Source organism: Enhydra lutris, unplaced genomic scaffold (genome assembly GCF_002288905.1).
Source record: "Enhydra lutris kenyoni isolate GAN:26980312 unplaced genomic scaffold, ASM228890v2 scaffoldscaffold26, whole genome shotgun sequence".
In the NCBI taxonomy this organism is placed as follows: Eukaryota; Metazoa; Chordata; class Mammalia; order Carnivora; family Mustelidae; genus Enhydra; species Enhydra lutris.
The window spans coordinates 12,009,836-12,031,207 of record NW_019154110.1 but is presented as its reverse complement, the minus strand read 5'-3'; the positions used below and the strand labels follow the sequence as shown (position 1 = coordinate 12,031,207).

The window sequence follows — 21,372 nt, the reverse complement described above, 5'->3', positions numbered from 1 at the left end:
AAAAAAAAAAAAAAAAAAAGAACAAATCAACGCAACTAGGAGCTGGTTCTTTGAAAGAATTAATAAGAATGATAAATCCCTGGCCAGACTTATCAAAAAGAAAAGAGAAAGGACCCAAATAAATAAAATCATGAATGAAAGAGGAGAGATCACAACCAACACCAAAGAAATACAAACAATTATAAGAACATATTATGAGCAACTATACGCCAGCAAATTTGATAATCTGGAAGAAATGGATGCATTCTTAGAGACATATAAACTACCAAAACTGAACCAGGAAGAAATAGAAAATCTGAACAGACCCATAACCAGTAAAGAAAAAATCTCCAAACAAACAAGAGCCTAGGGCCAGATGGCTTCCCAGGGGAATTTTACCAAACATTTAAAGAAGAATTAATTCCTATTTTCCTGAAACTATTCCAAAAAATAGAAATGGAGGGAAAACTTCCAAACTCATTTTATGAGGCCAGCATTACCTTGATCCCAAAACCAGACAAGGATCCCATCAAAAAAAAAGAAGTATAGACCAATATCCTTGATGAACACAGATGTGAAAATTCTCACAAAAATACTAGCCAATAGGATCCAACAGTACATTAAAATTGCCTCAAGATTTCAGGATTTCAATAGTTTGACTCTGATATATCTAGGTATGATTTTCTTTGTTTTTATTCTATGGGGTACACTGAGCTTTTTGAAACTTTGAGAGTTGATATCTTTAACTAATTTTGGAAAATTTTCAGCCTTTCATTTATTTCTTTGCCATTTCCCTCCTTGTCATCCATGTGTAACAATCACACATACATTAGACAATTTAACACTACCCCATACTCCTCATACTGAGTTCTTTTTATTTCATTATTTTCTTCTTTCTCCACTTCAGTTTCATAATTTTTGACTTGTTTCTGAGTCTCTGATCCTTTCTTCTCCTGCATCCAGTCAGCTATTGAGCCCATTCGACAAATGATTTTGACTGTATCATAGACAATTTTTTCTTTTTCTTTTTTTATATATTTTATTTATTTATTTGACAGACAGAGACCACAAGTAGGCAGAAAGGCAGGCAGAGAGAGAGGAGGAAGCAGGCTCCCTGCTGAGCAGAGAGCCCAATGCAGGGCTCCATCCCAGGACCCTGGGATCATGACCTGAGCCGAAGGCAGAGGCTTTAACCCACTGAGCCACCTAGGTGCCCCTGTTTGAGGTTTTTGTTTGTTTTTTTTTTTAAACTATGAGTGAATACCTTCAGCTACAAGCGTAGTTTGGTGCTCTTGCTTTTATTATGCTAAGACACCATCAGTTTTATATACCATTGCTTATGCACCATCTGGACTTAATGTCAATGCAGTATAAAAAAGGAGAGGCAAATAATGACTTCACATTACTATAAAAGTAGTTTTCACGCACAGACCCCTTCAAAGTGTCCTGGGGACTTTCAGAGATCAGTGGACCACACCACGAATTACTGGTATGTATACTTATACACATGTGTTTGGAAATGCGAAGAACCTAGAATAGCCAAGATATACATGAAAAACAAAAGCGAAGGCATTAGACTGCTAGATCTCAAAACTGACTAAAAAGCTACAGTAACTAAAACAGTATGGTAGTGGTGTAAAGAGAGAAAAACACACACATATATCAATGGAACAGAATAGAGAATCCAGGAAAAATATATTTTTTAAAAAGGCATCAATGAAATTCTTTGGAAGAAAAGTTTATCTTTTTGATAAACAGTGCCAGAGGAAACTGCATGGAAGAAACTAAACCCTGATCCTTTCCTCGTAGCATAATAAAAAATAATTTGAAAGGGACCATATACCTAAATGCAGAGGCCAGAACTACACAATGACTAGAGAAAAGCATCACTTCAAGACTGGTGAAATGGCAAAAAATTTTGCACAAAACACAAAACACAAAAGGAAAAGCGATAAAACTGGACTTCTGGCTGTCAAAAAATACCAATAAGAAAGTGAAAAGGCAATAAACTGAAAGGAAATATTTGTCAAATATCTGACGAAAGGCCTACATCCAAAATATTTAAAGAATTTGAATTCAATAAGATAACAGGCCAAATAAAAGTTGGTGAGAGGCTTCACAAATACATTACAAATGAAGATAATCAACTGGCCAGTAAGTACATTCAAGGGGCCCAATATCAGTATTCATCAGAGAAAAGCAAATTAAAACTACAGTTTACATTTACAAGAATGGCTAACACATTGCTAAGAATGAAAAATGGTATAGTTGTCTCAGGATACCTTCTTGGAGGTTCCTAATAAAGCTAAACAAGAGCCTGCTTTGTGATCCAGCAATTCCAGTCCCAGGTATATGCTCAAAATTTATGATTTCACATGCAAAAAAAAAAAAAATGCATACATGATAAAAAAAGACTTGTACAGGAAAGTTTATAGCAGCTTTATTCATAAAAAGCTAAAAGCTGAAAACAACAGGGCAATGGGTATATAAACTGTTATTATGTTTATATTATATTGCAATGTAAAAAAATGAATTAATGTCACATGTAAGATGTGGATGAATCTCAAAAACATTAAGTTAAATAAAAGAAGCCGGATGCAAAAGAGTATCTATAAGATAATTTCATTTACGTGAAGTTCAATATAGACAAAACTAATTTATGATGATAAAAGTCATAGTGATAATCTCTAGGTCAAAGGTAGTATATTGACTGGAAGGGGCATGAAGGAACTTTCTGGGATGATGGAAATATTCTAATTTGTTCTGAGTAGTGATATATACAGGTATAAAAATACATCAAGTTGTATGATTAAGACATGCACATTTCTGCTATATGTAAATTATACCCTCCCTAACTTAAAAATTCTTCAAAGGTGATCCAAAGTACACACTGATAGATTTTTCAACCTGAAAGGAGCTTTGGAAATAATCTACTTCAATTCCTTCATTTCTTATGGGAAGAAAGCCTTGGGTTTCAAAGCAATTTACCAAAAAGGCAATTACAGGCAGAGTTAAGACTAGAACCAAAGATTTGTTAAGTTACTACTCTATTCTTTCCACTACACCAACTTTTCAAAACAAGACTTTCGCCGGGAACAATTATTTTCACTTTGATTATTTGCTTTAGCTTTTCTCTGACAGTTTTCAACAATATCCAGGGGACTATCACGAGCTCTGGTTCCGACTAGTTGCCCGGGTGAGGTCCCAAGCTGCTTTTTAATTGCTCACTGGGCTTACATATTCAATGGGGAGAGACTCTTTTGTTTCTTTCTAAGTTTATAGATGGCACCTATAAGCATAAGCCTCGGACACAATTTAAAATAGTGTGGCACTAACAGTTTGACACTAATGTCAGTAAGACAAATGGAATTCCCGGTTCAGACTTAAACAAATTCTAATACTGCCCCCAATATTGTCCCTCTGCCACTACGGTCTCAAGCAACAGACTGCATAAACAGTCTGGCCTTGTATTAAAGATGTAGTAATAAAGGTACAAAAAAGAGAAGTTGGGTCTTTTGGCCAAAAAACGCCTTGTAAATATATGGTACCCCAGTATATCAACAGTGGGGAGAATTCCATCAATTCCTTCTCAAAATGCTTAGGAAAGACTTAAAGCCATGTCAAAGACTTGGTGCTTGCAATAGAGAAAGCAAAGGCGGGGTTTTAGTTGACACAAAGATTTATTCAAAGAAGCAATGTGTCATCAGAAAAAAAAGCTTTCCCAACAGCTTCTTCTACTTCTCTTTATAGTTTCTTCATCTTCAAGTGGGGCAATCTTTTTTTTTCTTAATTGTGCTGAGCTAAAATTTTCCACATTGTTAACTTGAATTTCATCTTCTAACATCCTAACACATATTCGAAAGAAGAATGAGAGGAATATTTAAATCAGAAGGAGAGGGATGTGGCCGATCACCTTCCTCATGGACAAAAAATTTTTGATTCTATACAGACAAGTAGGTGTTCATCAGATTAGAGTTGAAATAATGCATAAACTTTCTCTTTTCTAATTAAAAAAAAGCCAATCTTAACATCTGAGTTTGAATATTTGTTAACTGTTTCAAGAATAAATAGTGTCAAAGTAAAATTACTGACCTCCTTTTTCCCCTCTGAGGGACTGTTCACAGGTCACAACTAAGCCTTCTTTTAATTTCGCCCTCATCCATAATCCTCTTACTGATCCCACATAGGCTTTGAATACTCAAGGTACAAGTATGCCTGGGCTTTTCGTCACCTTATAATCACAAAGAGTATCTGGAAGTCTACTAAATGAAAACCACATCATGTATGCAAAGAAATATGTCAAAATTTCTAAAGAACTTGATTATCTTTCATATCTGAGAATTATTTTAAGAAATAACGAACACATCTCTGCCCAAAAAAGTAAAATGATTTTTTTGCACTGGGAACCCTAAATTCTTTCTACAGATGCAAAGAAGACCAGATAGGTAGGAAATAACACCTGTTGAAAGTTTCAGCGAAATGTTCAAGGCCATGATTTCAATGTCATGGTTTTGTCATTCAACTCTAGTTTTTGAAATCATGGCGCTAAGTAGCCTCACCACTGGATGACTAAACAGTGTTTCTTACAAATCTCTTTGCTTCTTACCACCAGCATCTCTTGTGTCTTCGATGGCTTTAAGACACAGTAACTAAGTCTTTCTGCCTCAGATTGGAATGACAACTGTAGATACAGTGAAATATAATCCTTTGGAATATTCTTCCCTCAGCACTTCACAAAAATCTCTGTAAAATAAAAGCATGCCTCTATATGAACATCCCTCCAGCAGAGATTTGACTTAAATAAGCTCCTTGTTGCCTACCCAATCATACTTCTCAAATAAGTATTATTTTGTTTTTTTAAATGTCCGATGCACCAAATGCTAAGTACATAAAGCAGGCATAAATGATCACTATAAAACCAGTCAAAGCAGGCATAAATGAATCATTATAAAATCAACTGAATCAAACCGATTTGCATTTTTAAGTGTCTCATTTTCTTATGTAAACAAATATTTTCATAGTGGGAAAAACTGGGTGCTGAAAAAGTATCTTCTGGATTAATGAATTTCTTAGAAATTATTTAGATTTCTTTAATTGTACAACAAAAATAATATTTCTCTTGAGTCCAGAACTCTGTCCCTACTTATAGAAAAGTTTACTGTAACACTAATTCCTGATTTATCAAAGCCTGCTCTAAAGTATAAGAACTCATTTTACTTAACTGTCTCAATTTTCCTTCTCCTACTATCATCTTCCATAGGAATGTACATAAATGATGCCCCCACCACTTCCAATAACGTTTTTTCTATACAATGTTTATTTCTGTAGAGTTGGACAAAGGTGTCTGCTCTTCACATGAGCCAGGCATAAGTCTGTCTTTCAATCTCAGATGCTTTGAGTTCTTTATTGGTAAACATCAATTGCTATAGTAAAGCCACAAACGAAGAGAAACAAACTTAGGATGAACTAGATCTTTCTAGGCTTTCCGTCTGGATGACTCTAAAGCCACTTGAGATTGTTATTAAGTTACCCAACAGGTACAGCCCACAAGTCTGGAACAAGAGGATCAGTCACCAGGTGGGAAACAAGGTCTGAATGAGGCATGGACAGCTATCTTTCTACTTTCTTTTCAGAGGTCCTACATCTTTATCATGTTGTAAAGAACAAACAATGAGAAGAAATTCTCAGATGCCTAACCAAAAGAAATGTACAGAGAAAAAAAGTCCTTTGTCTAGAAATGTTATCTATGATTCAGAGACACCGATGTTAATGAAAAATGGAATGGTTCCTTCAAACCTCCTTTATTCTGGGTAACCTGGATATAAGGGTAAAATTCTATAAAGTATCCTTCCAGAATGGTCTTCTCCCTAAGTCCAGAAGGGAACATCTCATAATTACCTAAACTCAAAATTTTAGGTAGGATAGTACCCTTTTGAATCACCAAAGTTCAAATGTTACAGGAATGACATCTCCTTAGGAAGCACTTACAAATATTTATACACATATTTATACAGAGACAGTAAGAAGCTGGGTCACTGGCATCTAAAGGCATAGAATTTATGCCACGCCTAAATCACTGAAGTTAAGAAAAGCATAACATAATTTCGGAAATGTTCTTCTTTGTGAAGGAGTGAAGAAAAGACATACTAGATGATCAAGAAATTATAAAAACAAAATTTCTTAGCTTTCAGTTTCAATAGAATAACACTGCCAGATAAATATATAGATATCTAAAACATAACAGGCTGGCCCAAGGTATAAAAATAAAATATTTTCATTCTGAAGTCTGTTACAACTGTCAAAAGATTTAATCATATCACATTAAATTTCTAAATTCTATGCCTCTGAAAAGCAATTAAATGAAAACTAATTAAGCCACCACTAGTTTAGACAGAGAATGAGCTGTCACTGGAAATAGAAGGACAGTTATAAAATGTGCCATAGGAACAATTAAAAAGGCAATACATTTAGTTGTATAAATTGCATGAAGGTAAAACAAAGCAGTGAAGCCCAGTAAGAGGAGGTGCTACAGCAGTCGTATCTCCAAGCAAAAGCAATCAAAACTCCAGAAAAGCATCTTCAGCATATGTAGCTAACTTCAATGCACGGGTCATAATCAGAGAAGCACTTCCTGGTTCATGAGCACTTGTACAAATTTATTAGACTCTTTTAATAGAAGAACCTGAAGCAGAATTTTCCCATTAACTTCTTTTTATAAGGAACCCAAACCATTTAGTCTCTCGTCTTCCTAAATTACCAAAAGAAAAGTAAGTCTATTAGAACAGTGGTCCTATTAGACAAAGTAGATTAAGCTTCCCCAACAAAACATTATTCACTCACTTAAAAAAATGTGTTGAACAAAAGGGATCCAAACCATTTGAGAAGTAGAGAATTATTATTTCATAACAGTCCAATTCCTCATCTATGGGGTTTCTTTAGCTCAAAGTTAGAAAAAGCAGCACACACATTTCACTGCTCTGTCTCAGAAAGGAACTCTGGCTTTCTGGAATGAAAATAGGCTTAGAAAAATAACAACAGAGCTTAGTCACCAAGAAGTCCTTTCTCTACTCAAAAGATTAGTACTTTCGGGCAGAGGCTCACAGCTGTAGAACAATATCCTAGCATCTCCTACAATGTGTCTCTGCTGCAAATATAAGTAAATCAAGGGCAAAGATCTAGTTCCTTTTTCAAACATCAGTTGAAAAATTCTTCTCACGGCAGATTTAAATCAAACGATGGTTGCCAAGAGCTCACTGAAATTCCTATCTGTGGCAGGAGATGGAACCTTATTACAAAGAGCTAAAACTGAGATAGTGCTACATGATAAATATATAGTATTACCTAAGAGCAGAGTGCTGAATACGGCAACTTCTCATAACACCAGTAACTGCTCTAGTGACATGTATTTCACTTGCCTGGGAGTCACTTGACTCAAACATTCACACTATGGCAGTCTGAGAATGTTGAAATCCCCCAACAAAGGCTACTACTGTAATCCTGAATCAAAAACTTCAGGTTACAATACAGCGCTGCCAGGATTCAAGATGGTTAAATGATAATTCCAGATGAGCGGGATCTGTTAGCATTCTCAGACTGAAACTATCAAAAAGATGTATTGTTTAAGTTGCCCATCTCAATATTTCATTCAATGCAGGGGAGCAAGGATAGAGACTTCACACATTTCTGTGCTTGTTTCCAGGGGACGAACCATGGTTGCCGAGAGAAAGCAGAAGGGCAAGTATGAGCTCTCTGAAGTAAGAGTCTACATTAAAAATGAAGGCACAGCCCTGGATATGGACAGCTAAATCAGACACAAGGTACAATCCACTGACCAAAAGAATCAGAAAGCTAAGAAAACGTACAAAACCATTCAGCTTTCAAAACTTCCAAATAACATCCAGACACAGAATCAGAAACAGAAGCTTTAGTCTTTTAAAAGTGACCTTCACAAATCAGTTCTGTGTTTGTTTCCATTTTCTTTCACAGTTTAAGCCTCAATCAAATCAGCAGTCTCCGGGGATTTTGAAATTGCTATAGATTAAAATCCTCTCTGACTCAACTGTTTGGCTAATGCCGAGTATTTAATAATTCTACTCATAAGAGACGTTTTCTTGATGAAACCCTACTGTATGCTTTCTTCAGATGCTCTGCAGCTGCACCAAAACAGAAAGCACCACTGTCCTTATTTTATCAATACATTTAGAGATGAAAAAATGTATTGTCATAAACAGGTCTGTTATTTGGCAGATGCAGCAGAAAACAGTTTGACAATACTAATGCAGCAACCATCACCTACAGAGGCAAAGATCTACTCCCAGGTATTAATGATACATATCCACGGCTTGGCTCCAAGGAGAGGAGGTTAATAACTGTGATAGATCGACTAAAAGTTAAGTTAATGAATTTCTAGACTTTATGCTTTCAATAATAAAACCATTTAAGCTACAGCATTTGGACTCTCTACTTCCACAGATCAGGCCCTTTGATACTCAACAGGTTGAGTAAATTGAATCCATATATTGTATTTACGTTCTCTGTCAAGGTTGCTTCTCCACATTTGAGAGATCAAAGGCAAAACAGTCATCAACCCTGTAGCCTTCAATACTGTGTTCATTACATTTAATCAAGTGCCAACCCTACCGCATCACTCACCAACCTTAACAATACTTAAATGCATGGCATTGTTTAGCAACAAATGTAGGCACAGTATTGTTTTAACAAACACACAGGTGTATACATGCACAACATGCACGCACGTCCCAAAACAAACAAACAAACAAAAAGAGGAAGGCAAAAAATCTCATTCTCTCCATTGTGCAGGAAAAGAAATTTAAAATGCACACAACTATCAGGCACACATTTTGGAGGTGGTTCTCTACCTGAGGCAGCATCAATCACGGTGGAAATTCCCCTTCGATCAGAGACTGGACGGGATGACCCTGGCATGCTGACTGGGTCAGAGCGGACCGGCTGGATCCTGTAAGGCAATTTAATTTAATTCACATATGTTACCGGCATCAAAACTGTCGTGTGCTGCAACAGACCTTAAATCAGGAATGCTGGAATAGGCCAATCCATTAAAGAAGCATTCATTCTAAAATGAGACAAAAAGGGGAACCGCAGTCCCTAACTCTTGCACAAATCTAACACACCGCAAATATTTCCTATACTCTGGACCTCTTCTCCTCTTTGTAAGTTACTCAATAGATTTTAAGGGGTTGAAAAATTGACATTAACTGAAAGGGATAAATTTAGTAGGACGGGAATGGAAACAAAATACTTTATACCAAAACCCATGATATTTCCAAGGGACAAATCTGAAGAGTTTTGATACTTTTCAAATTCATGAATAGCACCATACCTAGTAACACCCACCATAAAAGGCAGCATATATTAGATTCGAAATTTTGAGGAACTCCCTTACAATCCTGAATGAAAGTTACTTTATATATGACAAGAAGCATAGGAAAACAAAGCTGTGTTGGAATGTGATGGCCACAGGTTTAGCTAAAATCACTATTATCTGAGTTACCACCATAAAATTATCAACTAGCATGTAAGAATCAATTAGAGTATCAGCAAAACTGCAATATACTACATATAATTTCAAGTTGCTTAGGAATGATAAATCTATAAATGCCAAGAGTCGCTTTCCAGCTGTATTAGATAAATACTATTAAGATTAAAAAATTGGTATGATTAGAAGATCTGAGACCCACATGCAACTTAGAAGAATAAAAACCTGTTATAGCAATATAAGCATGCATTTTCAGTAATTCATGCATCCAATGAGTATCTGCTGAATATTAAACATGTGTCAGTATTATTCTAGGGACAGGCAGAAACAAAACATGAACTAGAAGGTCTATGTGTGGATATGTGGTCTAGCACATGACTGATGCAAAAGAAAAGTGTGAAAATGAGTGAAATAGGCAATAAGAGCTCAGAATGAGAAAAGGGAGTAATGAATACATGGTCCACAGCAGACTTAAAGATCTCGTGGAGGTGGAACATGAATTGAATGTGGACACAGTCATAGGCTATGTATATATGCAGAGGAGCAAGAAGCACTCCTTCAGCATAGAATGAGAACAAACAGACTCTTGGATTGGTAACTAAGCATGACAAACGCAGGGCAGCTTGAGGAGCATGATTTGGCTGAAGTACAGAGTTTCCAGGGATCCCGGTGGAAGATAAGAGGTTGATAAATGCCATGGGACAGATTATAGAAGTCTGAATTGCCAAGAACACACTGCAGAAAAAGAATACTTACTAAAAGCACGGTTTAAATGTTTGTGTATCTGTTTTGTGAGAAAAGTACTGAGAACAAAGACTGGTTGCTGCCATTGCAGACAGCAGGTACCACCTAACCTTTGTTCTACCCCAGCTGATTGCTACACCAGTCATGGTAATCCTATCAGCTCCTGGCAGAAATTAATCAGCTCCATGATGGGCAGGCCTAAGCAAATTTGGGCCAGTGAGAAAAGAGGAGCCATTTATTTGAAATGTCTGGAAAAAATGTTTTCTGGTTCTTAACAGAAATAAGAAAATACATAGTTAGATATGGTCAGTTCATCCAAAGTAAAGCCCCTTCCTGGTCTAAACAACTTAAGTGGGCTAATAAATTTCCTATCATTAATTCAGTTTATATCAGGGCTTCTGAATAATCGAGTTGTGGGTGGGGTAAAACAAGGCTGGCCATGAACTGATGTGTTGAAGCAGATACATGGGGGCTTATTCTATTATTTTCTTTAGTTTTAACTATGTTTATATATGTTCGAAATTTTTCCATGATAAAAATGACAAAAATAAAAACAAACTGGTAGAGGTGATAGAAATGTTCTGGAACTGGATAGTGGGGATACCGTCCAACATAGTGAATATACTAAAAACTGCTGAATTATACCGTGAATTTTATGTTATGTGAATTATGTATCACTTAAAATAAAATAACATAAATGAGGTCTGAGGATCAAATGTATAACACGATGACTGTAGTTGATAACACTATATTATATAACCGAAATTTGATGAAAGTAAAACTTTAGATGTCCTCACTAAAATAATCACAATACATATATACTAAATATGTGAGCTGATGGATGTGTTAAGTAACTAGATGAAAAAAATAAAACAATAAAGTAAAAGGAGCTAATCTTGAGTAGAAAACTAGACTTTGTATCTTAGCTTCTTTTATAAGATCTATTTCTCAGATCTAAAAATAAATATTTCATTGACCTTTTTTTAGTTTAACTCCCGGCTCCAAGTAAGGAGCTTCCATGAGTTTACGCTAACCCTGGTTCCCTTCTGGACATGACAGTCAACTCTATACCTGCCTGCTCCCCACTTAGGATGGGATATAGGGAGGTAGACTGTCACAGATTCACATCATTCTTAGTGCTGTCTTGTGGAGTACAGGAAAGGTACCAGGTGTAAAGAGTCGGCTGAATAAAAAACATCTAATAAATCTTTTACAATTTGAAGGAGAATATAAGGATAACAGCCATAGTGCCATTGTACATAGCCTAAAGAAATGCAGAAGAAATAGAGATGAAGCACTCAGAGCAACAGGAAACAGGAATGGGGAGAATATAAATAGTTGGATTTCTAATTGGATGCTAGGCCGGAAATGGTACTAAAGAGGCCACTTATAATTCAAATTATGTAAGTTGAATCTGAATTTCCCATCAAAACTGTGTTCTAATGGAAGTTAAGGTTTTAACCAAGGGCCCATATGCTCAGATTTTTAGATATAAATTATAACAGCAATCAAAAGAAATGTATAAGCCTGTGACTCAGTATAAAGGTATCTAAAGTTTAGATTTATCCAATCAACAGGACCATAATTGGGGCGCCTGGGTGGCTCAGTCAGTTAAGCATCTGACTCTTGGTCTCAGCTCAGGTCTTGATCTTGGGGTCCTGAGTTCAGGCCCTATGCTGGCTGTGGAGTCTATTTAAAAAACAAAAACAAAAAAACCGGGACAATATCCTAATCAAATACATACAGCTTAAAATCATTTAAATGACAAATACTGGGAGTGCTTTAGTGTAAGAAAAAGGAAAGCCCCTGAGGAAAATTGTAGAAAGAATTTAGGACAGGGGCTGTCTAAAGATGCACGTTAGAGAGCTCTTAGGTGAAGGGCTATGTTTGAAGTAAAGAGTCATGAAGGAAGCTGGAGGTTACAAAGCAAAGGAACAGAGCTGCATATATAAGAAGCTAGAGATATCCTCCAAAGAAAAGGGACAAGGGCTTATTATAGTACCAGGTGACAGTCATCAGAGAAAAAAAAGGATCTTGTGAATAGTTCAATAAAAAGAATAAACGCAGTTTTATGGGTTGTCTATTTAAAATGCCTTATTTATTAACATTTGAGTACTCAAATGACTTATAAACATGAATGACTACACACTGAATCATTAAATTGAGGACTGACAACTTCCTGAAAATGGACAATCTACAGCAGATCACATTTGACAGTTAGTACCAATGAAAATGGGTTTAGCACTCAGTATTGACACTATTGCCTGACATCTTGAGGGAAAAGTTCCACTTCTGAAAAGCTGAAAGACATGCTAGGTTTAAAAAAAAAAAAAAAAAGGCAAAAATGTATGGAAGAAAGAAATAAAGTACAAACAAAAAATTAAGACACTGAAAAAGATATTATAGGAGACATGTTTCCATTATACCAATTACTTTTATTTTTAAAGCAAACTCTACACCCAATGTGGGGCTTCAACTCAGGACCCTGAGATCAGGAGTCTCATGCTCTACTGACTGAGCCAGTCAGGCACTCAATGAATTACTCTTAAGGAAGAAACATTAGGCCTCATCTACAACAGCTTTTGCATTGTTAGACAAACAGATACTGACAAAAAGATATATAAAAATGTATTTCCAATATATAACTGGGACACATTTTTCATAATTTTTAAAGGAAAAGGTCTATTTTATATTCAAGTAAGATACATTACAGAACTTTTTGTAAGAGAAGACAAGGTAAGGGAGATTAATTGCATTAGACTGAGCCCTTTATTGTTGAATCAGAATGTGTCAGGTCTGGATAGAACAAATTAAACTGGTAGGCAAACCTGAGACTACAAAAGTCAAAAAGTTCTCAGTTGCTTTAGAAAAAAAATCTTTAATAATAAAAAGCATACTTCATAAACTTTATACTGTGATTCTTACAAGTGAGGGCCAGAGCACGTATATGATGAATATGTGTGTGTGTGTGTTTGTGTGTGTGTGTGTGTGTGTGTGTGTGTGTGTGTGTGTGTGTGTATTAAACTATAAGTCAATTTATATCAATTCTTTCTCATCCAAAAACTTTTTAAAGCCTAAAAGAAGGAATAAGTAGGATTTAGATGAAGTTAGTTGAAAGATGAAGATCAGGAAGGGAGGGTACCCTCAGACTTTAAGCAGTTAGAAATATGAGGAAGGCAGCATAAAATGAGATTTTTTTTTTAAATGCACTGAATATTAGATTTAGGGAAATACAATCTGAAACACAAATATTTATTGAATGTAAGGAGATCCCACATAAGATCCCCAGCAATAATAATGAATCATAAGCTACAGTGGATGTATTTTGCACCACAAAACTGTGCCGAAAAGGAAAATGTCAATATTACCTAGGATGCTCATTAAAAATGAATATATTAATCCAGTCAAATTACTCCTTAGTTCTTCTTACCTGAGACTGTTGAGATCAAGATCATCTGTGTCAAAATCCAAAAGGGGCTGTGGAGTATCACTTGGACCGTGAGACTGCAACACAGATGAACTGGATGATATGACTGTGGTTTGGCCTGAGGGATGGATGGTTTTGAACTGGAACTGTGGACCCATCCACAGACGTCTGTGGGGTCCAGTGTGCGTTACAATTTCTACCTGGAACAGATTACAAATCATGACTTAAATGTCTTATGACCTCCTTTTAAGAGCCTATCTCGATCTTCCCATCCTGCCTCCAAACACCCTCCACGCCCATATTAACCCAGTGGGAGAGGTACAAGGCATTCACATTCCAAAGGCAATGGTAATCACAGCCTATATACTCATTCTCTACATCCCTCTACTGGTTTTTACCAAAATAAATAAAAAATTCATTTTGTGTGTGTGTGTGTGTATTTATATAGGTGTGAGCATGCACATGTACACACACACGCACACACACACACACGTTCCACACGTAATACAACACAAAAGTCAAAGAGTAAAAGGACCAGTTGCCTGCCTCTCATATAACTAGCACCAATTCCCTAGGGACTACCTTCTTCATTCATTCATTCTAGACAGTACTTACCACTTACTACACCTGTCAATCCACAGATTAAAAGTAATTCCTTCACTGAGGAGCAAGCTCATGACAAACTAGAAGCTGTTCTTGAACTATCCAAGGAAAGGAAAAGGTCTGAAATAATTTTTAACACCCAAAGCCAGTTTCTTTCCATAATTAAATATTGGAATATTTACTATGCTACCCTCAAATCCCCCCAAATCAACTTTTAAATGAAGAGAGTAGTATATACTTTCTCTCAGACTAGATTTGTCTTCAAAATGCCATTATTTAATTAGAATGTTTCCTCCACTACCACGAACACTGACACAGGTATTTTAAGTGCTATGAAACAGTAATACTGTTTGTGAATTTCATGCTCTATGGAGGGGACAGGGAATGGTGCCAATATTAAAGACTTTAGAGACAAAGCAGAGTGTAGAAGATACAGAGTAAAACCTGAAGATAAACATATCATATGATTTTATAAGTGAGCAACTCTAAGAAGAGACTAAATATGCAAACGTTTGATGAAAGACTACCTCTTCAAGTATTTAATTGCTATATCTGTGTCTCTATATACACTTTATGGAACTGACTTCCCATGCGCCATAGTTTTACCCTGAGTTCTTTCATATTTAATCACATTTCTCTGATAGCAGTGATTAATTCCTAACAAAACATAACTGAAAAGGTTCACAGAATGCAGCTCTGTGTTTGGTAAGTCCTAAAGGGCAGAAGCATCACGGTCTTGGAACAATATTCTCATTCCCACTAATCACAGGGCGAAAAATACTCAGATTTAGGACAGCAATTTCTGATTCAAGTAGTTGTATTCTGCAATGTAAATTAGGCCACAGATAAAGCATTCTGTGTATTTTAAGCTCAAAACCATCCGTGTCACAGAGCCGAGAGGTAAACAGATGCCTATGCAATTTCACTGAGGCGATGGCCAGATGTTCCTATTCACTCTCCTGTTGTGTGCAGTACAAACATATTGTATATACTTTCACACTGACAGCACACATTACCCCTTTTTCTAATTGAAAAGTTGAAGTGAAGGACAGTGCTTTCTTTGCCAGCATTTTTGTTGTTGTTGTTGTTTACTTTACTGTGGTATCCTCAAGACAGGAGGCACCTCCATATACCAGGAACCGAAGCACTGGCCCTCCTTCAAGAGGCTTCCTACGAGTACTTCAGGTGTAATGAGGTGTATGTCACCTAGAAACAATGTGGATGCTCTGGCTTCCAGATTCCTTTTAGTTTTTCAGGCTACCCTCCCTGAGAAAGCAGTGAAACTGTAAGGCCTCCATGAGGCACCTGTCTGATGACAAGCTGCTTGGATTGGTAATCTGAGACAGGTCATTAACTTCACCAAATGATGTCAGACTTGAGGCAGACATAACAGCATTTGTAATAAAGTCATTCGTAATCTCATCATTTTGAAATCTGCCCAAGTATCTTTTATTTCAAAGCCCTTGAGATGAAGACGGCTTCACCTGGCAAGGGGAGGAAGGGTCAGCTGGAGCGGTCACAGGACAGACTTAGAGACCAGTGCAGGCAGCAGTCCAGGAGCCGGGGGAAGAAACCCAGCTGGGCACAATCAGGACGTGTGCAGATTAGAAGGCTGACCTTTTCTAATCAGAGTATGGGTCTAATCTTCAGAAAATGTTGGCTCCACAAAACATAGCCAACACATTGTTGAATGGCTTCACGGTTTCAACAAGACCAATTCTCATTTTAATCTAAATAGTCCATCTAAAACCCGAGATTCTAAGGGATATCAATGGATTGTCTGAAAGCTATGCATATTTTATACCCTCTGTATGAAAGCTAATGTACACACACACACACACACACACACACACACACGTATATAATACATATAAAATATATGTGTATGTATCCTTGCAGCAGTAGTTATAAGAAATTCTTAATATGGAAAGACATCTGATTAATTCTTGATGATCCCACAAAGAGTTCCCAAGTCTGCCCATTCTCCTCTAAGGAAAATAATTTTTAAGTTTGCGGAATTCAAGCATAAACACAGACAATGGATCTCTGTTTTCTTTCACTTTAACAGGCCAAACATTTTAGAGTTTTACCTGAGAAAGCCATTCTTCATCTTCCTGTCCACTATGGTCAGAAGCTAAACTGTCATAGGACCCATGCCGAGTAATGGGCCCCGGACTTCCAGGGGGAACCACTGTAGGAGAAAGAAAACATATTTAAGCAACTTTAACTCATGCAGTGGAAAAATTCATGTGGCCGCAACCATCCTGGTTACTGTGTTAATTTTTAAGATAAAATAGGACATTTAATGCACAAAGCCAATTCAAATAATTGATGAATAAGAAAGACTGAATTTCTTAGGAATAAGAAAGATTTCCAATGAAGAGTACACTTTAAAAAGTATCTACAGGAATTTCATCATGACAGGTATCAGTGTAAACGAAGTAACAACCAACTGCACCTTAGCAGCGTGAGTACATTAAGGAGCAGTGACAATTCCATCACATGTGCTCAGGATTCAGCACATTTCAGTTATCTCCAATTAACAAAGAAATGAATTTGATGCAGTTCCTATAATTTGGGAAGGAATTTTTAAAAAAAAAATCAATATTCTTTAAGAGCCTATTTAGTAGTTTCATATAAATTAAAAGGCATAAATATGCATTTTTAACTTAAAAAAACTTCCTGAAACATTTCATTCATCCAAAGAAATATTTCATTTTCTTGGATACTTCAGTAGTTTCCCCAATTTTTAGGTGGTAGAATACAGTTACAAAATACAAAAAAACAAAACAAAACAAAAAAAACACCAAAAAAAACCCAAAGAGACTATTTTCTCATACAAAGAAGAACCTTTGCTTAGTCAAAGTAATAAAATTATTCAACATTTATTGAATTCCTACTATAAAACAAATATTACCCCAATAAAAACTTAGCCTTTCTTTTTAAAGTCCCATGGTATTTATTCGCTTATTTTTATTATAAATAGACTTTACTTTTTGGATTTTTTTAAAGATTTCATTTATTTGAGAGGGAACAAAAGAGAGAATGCTGAGGGAGAGAGTACAAAGAAGCAGACTCCCCACTAAGCAGAGAGCCTGACATGGAGCTTGATCCCAGGATTCTGAGATTATGATCTGAGCCAAAGGTAGATGCTTAACAGACAGCCACCCAGGTGCCCCAATTTTTTGGAATACTTTTCAGTTAACAGCAAAACTGAGCAGAGGACACACTGATTTCTCGTATACTCTCTGCCTCCATCTATGATTTTAATACTAAAAGAAATAAAGCAGTAAAGTACTGGGGGAAGTAGGAAAAAAGGGGAAAAAAGAGGAAGAAAAGTATGTGAGTACTAAAAAAGAGAAGAAACAGAAAAGAATGAGAAACCAACAATTATCTCATAATTTCCATCACCCAGAGGTTTGTGTGTATGCATCTACATGTGCTAATTCGTTAGGCTACATTCCTAAAAATGAAAGAAAAGGATATGAACATATTTAACTCTTTTTTTTTTTTAAAGACTTTACTTATTTATTGGACAGACAGAGATCACAAGTAGGCAGAAAGGCAGGCAGAGAGAGAGGGGGAGAAGCAGGCTCCCCGCTGAGCAGAGAGCCTGATGAGGGGCTCGACCCAAGACCCTGAGATCATGACCTGAGCTGAAGGCAGAGGCTTAACCCACTGAGCCACCCAGGTGCCCCCTATTTAACTCTCTTAATGCTGATTAGGAGTTATACCTTCACAAGCAGTGACTGACAATACTAATCTCACTGCACTCTTGTCAAAGTATTCTAAAGAACTAAATCTTAGTGAGATAGAGAACGTAGGGCAAGATTTTAAAGGATGTGTGCTCAAAAAAACCTAACTTACTTGCTGGTGGAGGAGAAGTGGTACCTAAGCTATCAATTACCATCCAGAAAGGGATAAATAGTATTAAAGTGTAAGATTTGCAGTGGTGAAAACAATTAGCTACTATTTTTTTCAAAATCATAGTTCTACTTCTAAGTGGCATGCTGCCATTTGGCATAAAACACCATTGATCACCACAGAATAACATCTAATTTCTTACAATTCTCAATGATTATCATAAAGAAAAGAGCATCATAATAATTATCTAATTAATATCTGAGCATCCTCTTGGGAATAATTTGGTGTATATTATAAAACTGTTAAATTTATGCTTGCAAAAGGCTGAGTTGTTCCTAAACCATATATCTTTTCAATAAATAAATTTAATACTAAATTCTTTTTTAAAAAGATTTACTTAGGGGTGCCTGGGTGGCTCAGTGGGTTAAGCCTCTGCCTTCGGCTCAGGCCATTATCTCAGGGTCCTCGGATCGAGCCCCGCATCGGGCTCTCTACTCAGCGGGGAACCTGCTTCCCCCCATCTCTCTCTGCCTGCCTCTCTGCCTACTTGTGATCTCTCTGCCAAATAAATAAATAAAATCTTAAAAAAAAAAAAAAAAGATTTACTTATTTGGGAGGGGTGGGGGGAAGAGAAGGAATTTCAAGCAGATTCCCACTGAGTGTGGAGCCCAGGGAGGGCTTACTCTCACAACCCTGAGATCGTGACCTGAGCTGAAATCAAGAATCAGAAGCTTAAACCGACTGAGTCACCCAGGCACCCCTGTATTAAGTTTTTAATACAGAAAAAGTGGATCCTTCAAACCCTCTACAAATAAGAGTCAAGAAGGTGACTAAGGACAAATATCTAAAGGTCAGGACATACTTTGGAAAGGAGTTGAGGGCAGAGAAGATTTTAAAGAGGTGAGGGTATGGGCCATGAAGATATGTGAGGGGAAAGTGTCACAAAGAGAATATAAAGTACAAAGATTTTGAAGTGGGAGCATAAGGAAAATGTTTTGATAATTATAAGGAGGTGACACGGTTGGGTGTGGTAAGGCAGGCTGAAAACAGAAGATGAGTCAGTAAAACAAAGGGGGTGGGGAGGGAGGACCAGCAGATGGCTTAGGGCTCCCCCTACCCCAATAAAGCTAGGGTATTGTGAAAGAAAGATATTAGAATGTTGTAAAGAGAAGTGAGAAACTGCATCCTTGTATAACTAACTAGTATTTAATGAGAATGTTTTCAGGAGTTCACATTGCATTCTATATATGCTGAGCCCAGGCTAGTACCTGTCACAGAATAAGCATTCTGTAAGTATTAAGTGAATGGAATTTTGGATTTTGGACTATGCAAGGACACCAGAATGGTTGGACATTTATTTATCCCTTATCAAAATGGGATAAACTTAATAAGAGTACAGTGTTGGGGAAGGGGTAAGGAGTAGGATTGTAGTTGAAACAAGATTAGTCATGAGTTGATCATTGTTGAAGCTGGATGATAGGTACATGGAGAGTCATTTATACTATTGTTTTCTAATATTGTGTATGTCTGGCATTTCCCATAGTAAAAGGTTCAAAAGAGAAGAAGAAAAAGAATCCCTCCTCCCAACTATCTCCCTACTTTCCAAAGAAAGTGAAAAAATATGAAATACATATCTATGAAACATTAAATCTGAATCCTGAATTCCTAAATAGAGATTTTAAGAGTTCCATACCTTATGCTCACTAAAAAATAATTTTCCAATAGCTTTGAAGCATCCAGAAGATTCATAATAAAAAATAAAAGTCTGATGGGGTAACATTTTTAACATCAAATAAATATCCTTCCCTCTCCCTCATTTTTGTGTTTAAAAATTTTCCCCAATCCAGGTGGGAAGAACATTCCACATTCACTACTTTAAGGAAGCAATGACATGCCAAGTCAGGATGAAAAAATAATTAAAAACTCTGACTGTGGCATAAGAAAAAAACTTGAAAGTATGATAATTAAGAGCAAGGCTTCCATACTTTCTAACCAGCCAATTATTAGGAAAGATTGAGATTAGAGCAAGAGTGCCATCAGCAGAAAGGGGTAAAACAAGGGTCCTTAAAGAAGGGTAAAAAAATAACAGAATCCCATGAGTTTTAGAGATAAAACATCTGTAAAAAATACTATCTTCATTCTCGGGTGAGTTCAAAGAAATAGCAAGAAATCCCACCTGGTTCAAGAGAAGAAGTGTGCACACAGAGTGTCTACACAGTCAAGTCTGTGATAATCTCTCCAAGTTCCCTGTGGATCAGCTGAGAATAGTCCTTCATATGTGTACAAGAGGAACAGGGATGAGATTCAGAGAACTGACAGGCTTTGGAAAGGCTTTGAAGTAGAAACAAGGATGGATACTACAGAGACCTATCAGAACCTGTAACCAGTGATCAGGTAGGGAACTGGGACATCCCCCAGTAGTAACAATAAGGATAAAACATCTCCAACTCTCCCATCTCTTATCTTTGCACTCTGTAAGTTCTATAGAATTTAGAAGCAATTTTGGAGGGGCGTGTAACTGATTGAGATTAATTTTTCCATATTTGTTAGAAAGAAGGCATGGGGGCGCCTGGGTGACTCAGTGGGTTAAAGCCTGTGCCTTCGGCTCAGGTCATGATCCCAGAGTCCTGGGATTGAGCCCCGCATAGGGCTCTCTGCTCAGCAGGGAGTCTGCTTCCTCCTCTCTCTCTCTGCCTGCCTCCCTGCCTACTTGTGGTCTCTGTCTGTCAAATAAATAAATAAAATCTTTAAAAAAAAAAAAAAAAGAAGGCATGAAGGAGAATTATGTAAGAGAGTTTGTTTATAGAAAAAAAATCAAGTTCCACGTCTCACAAGTCTGAGTTTAATGGACCAACATAGACAACTTCTATATAAAGAAAAATGTTTAGTATCTTTTATATTTACCAACTATTCTTAGATCATTAATAAACTTGGGACAGGAAAAGAATGTGGAATTTTGTAGTAAAAATCTCTGCCATGTTCCTTCCCTACCTTAGGAACAGTAATTTAAAACAAACCTAACTAGAAAGGTTACACTGCCAATTTCCTATAGAGAATACAACTTCAAAAGTACTGCCTCTACACACAGGCATGTGGTAAGTATAGATCAACAAGCAAGGGCAGGATGAGCAGATCATTATGAGGTAACTGTGAGCCAGACTTTGTTTATACTGTGTTCTCAGGAAAGCAGATCATACTTCTAGTGAGTAAATAAATGCTAAAAAAAAATCACGAAGTG

At 36.7% G+C, this 21,372-nt stretch overlaps 1 protein-coding gene across 1 annotated transcript in view; it reads right to left on the bottom strand.

Annotated features, from left to right (window-relative positions):
* The window catches only part of LOC111151262 (BCAS3, microtubule associated cell migration factor), a 578,517-nt gene that overhangs the window by 250,790 nt on the left and 306,355 nt on the right, over positions 1-21,372 (bottom strand). Inside the window, exons 20-22 of the mRNA XM_022509136.1 lie at positions 16,361-16,461; positions 13,671-13,867; positions 8,859-8,956 (exon numbers count right to left, since the gene is read on the bottom strand). Coding sequence (XP_022364844.1) covers positions 8,859-8,956; positions 13,671-13,867; positions 16,361-16,461 — 396 coding nt within the window. The remainder of the gene's footprint in view (positions 1-8,858; positions 8,957-13,670; positions 13,868-16,360; positions 16,462-21,372) is intronic.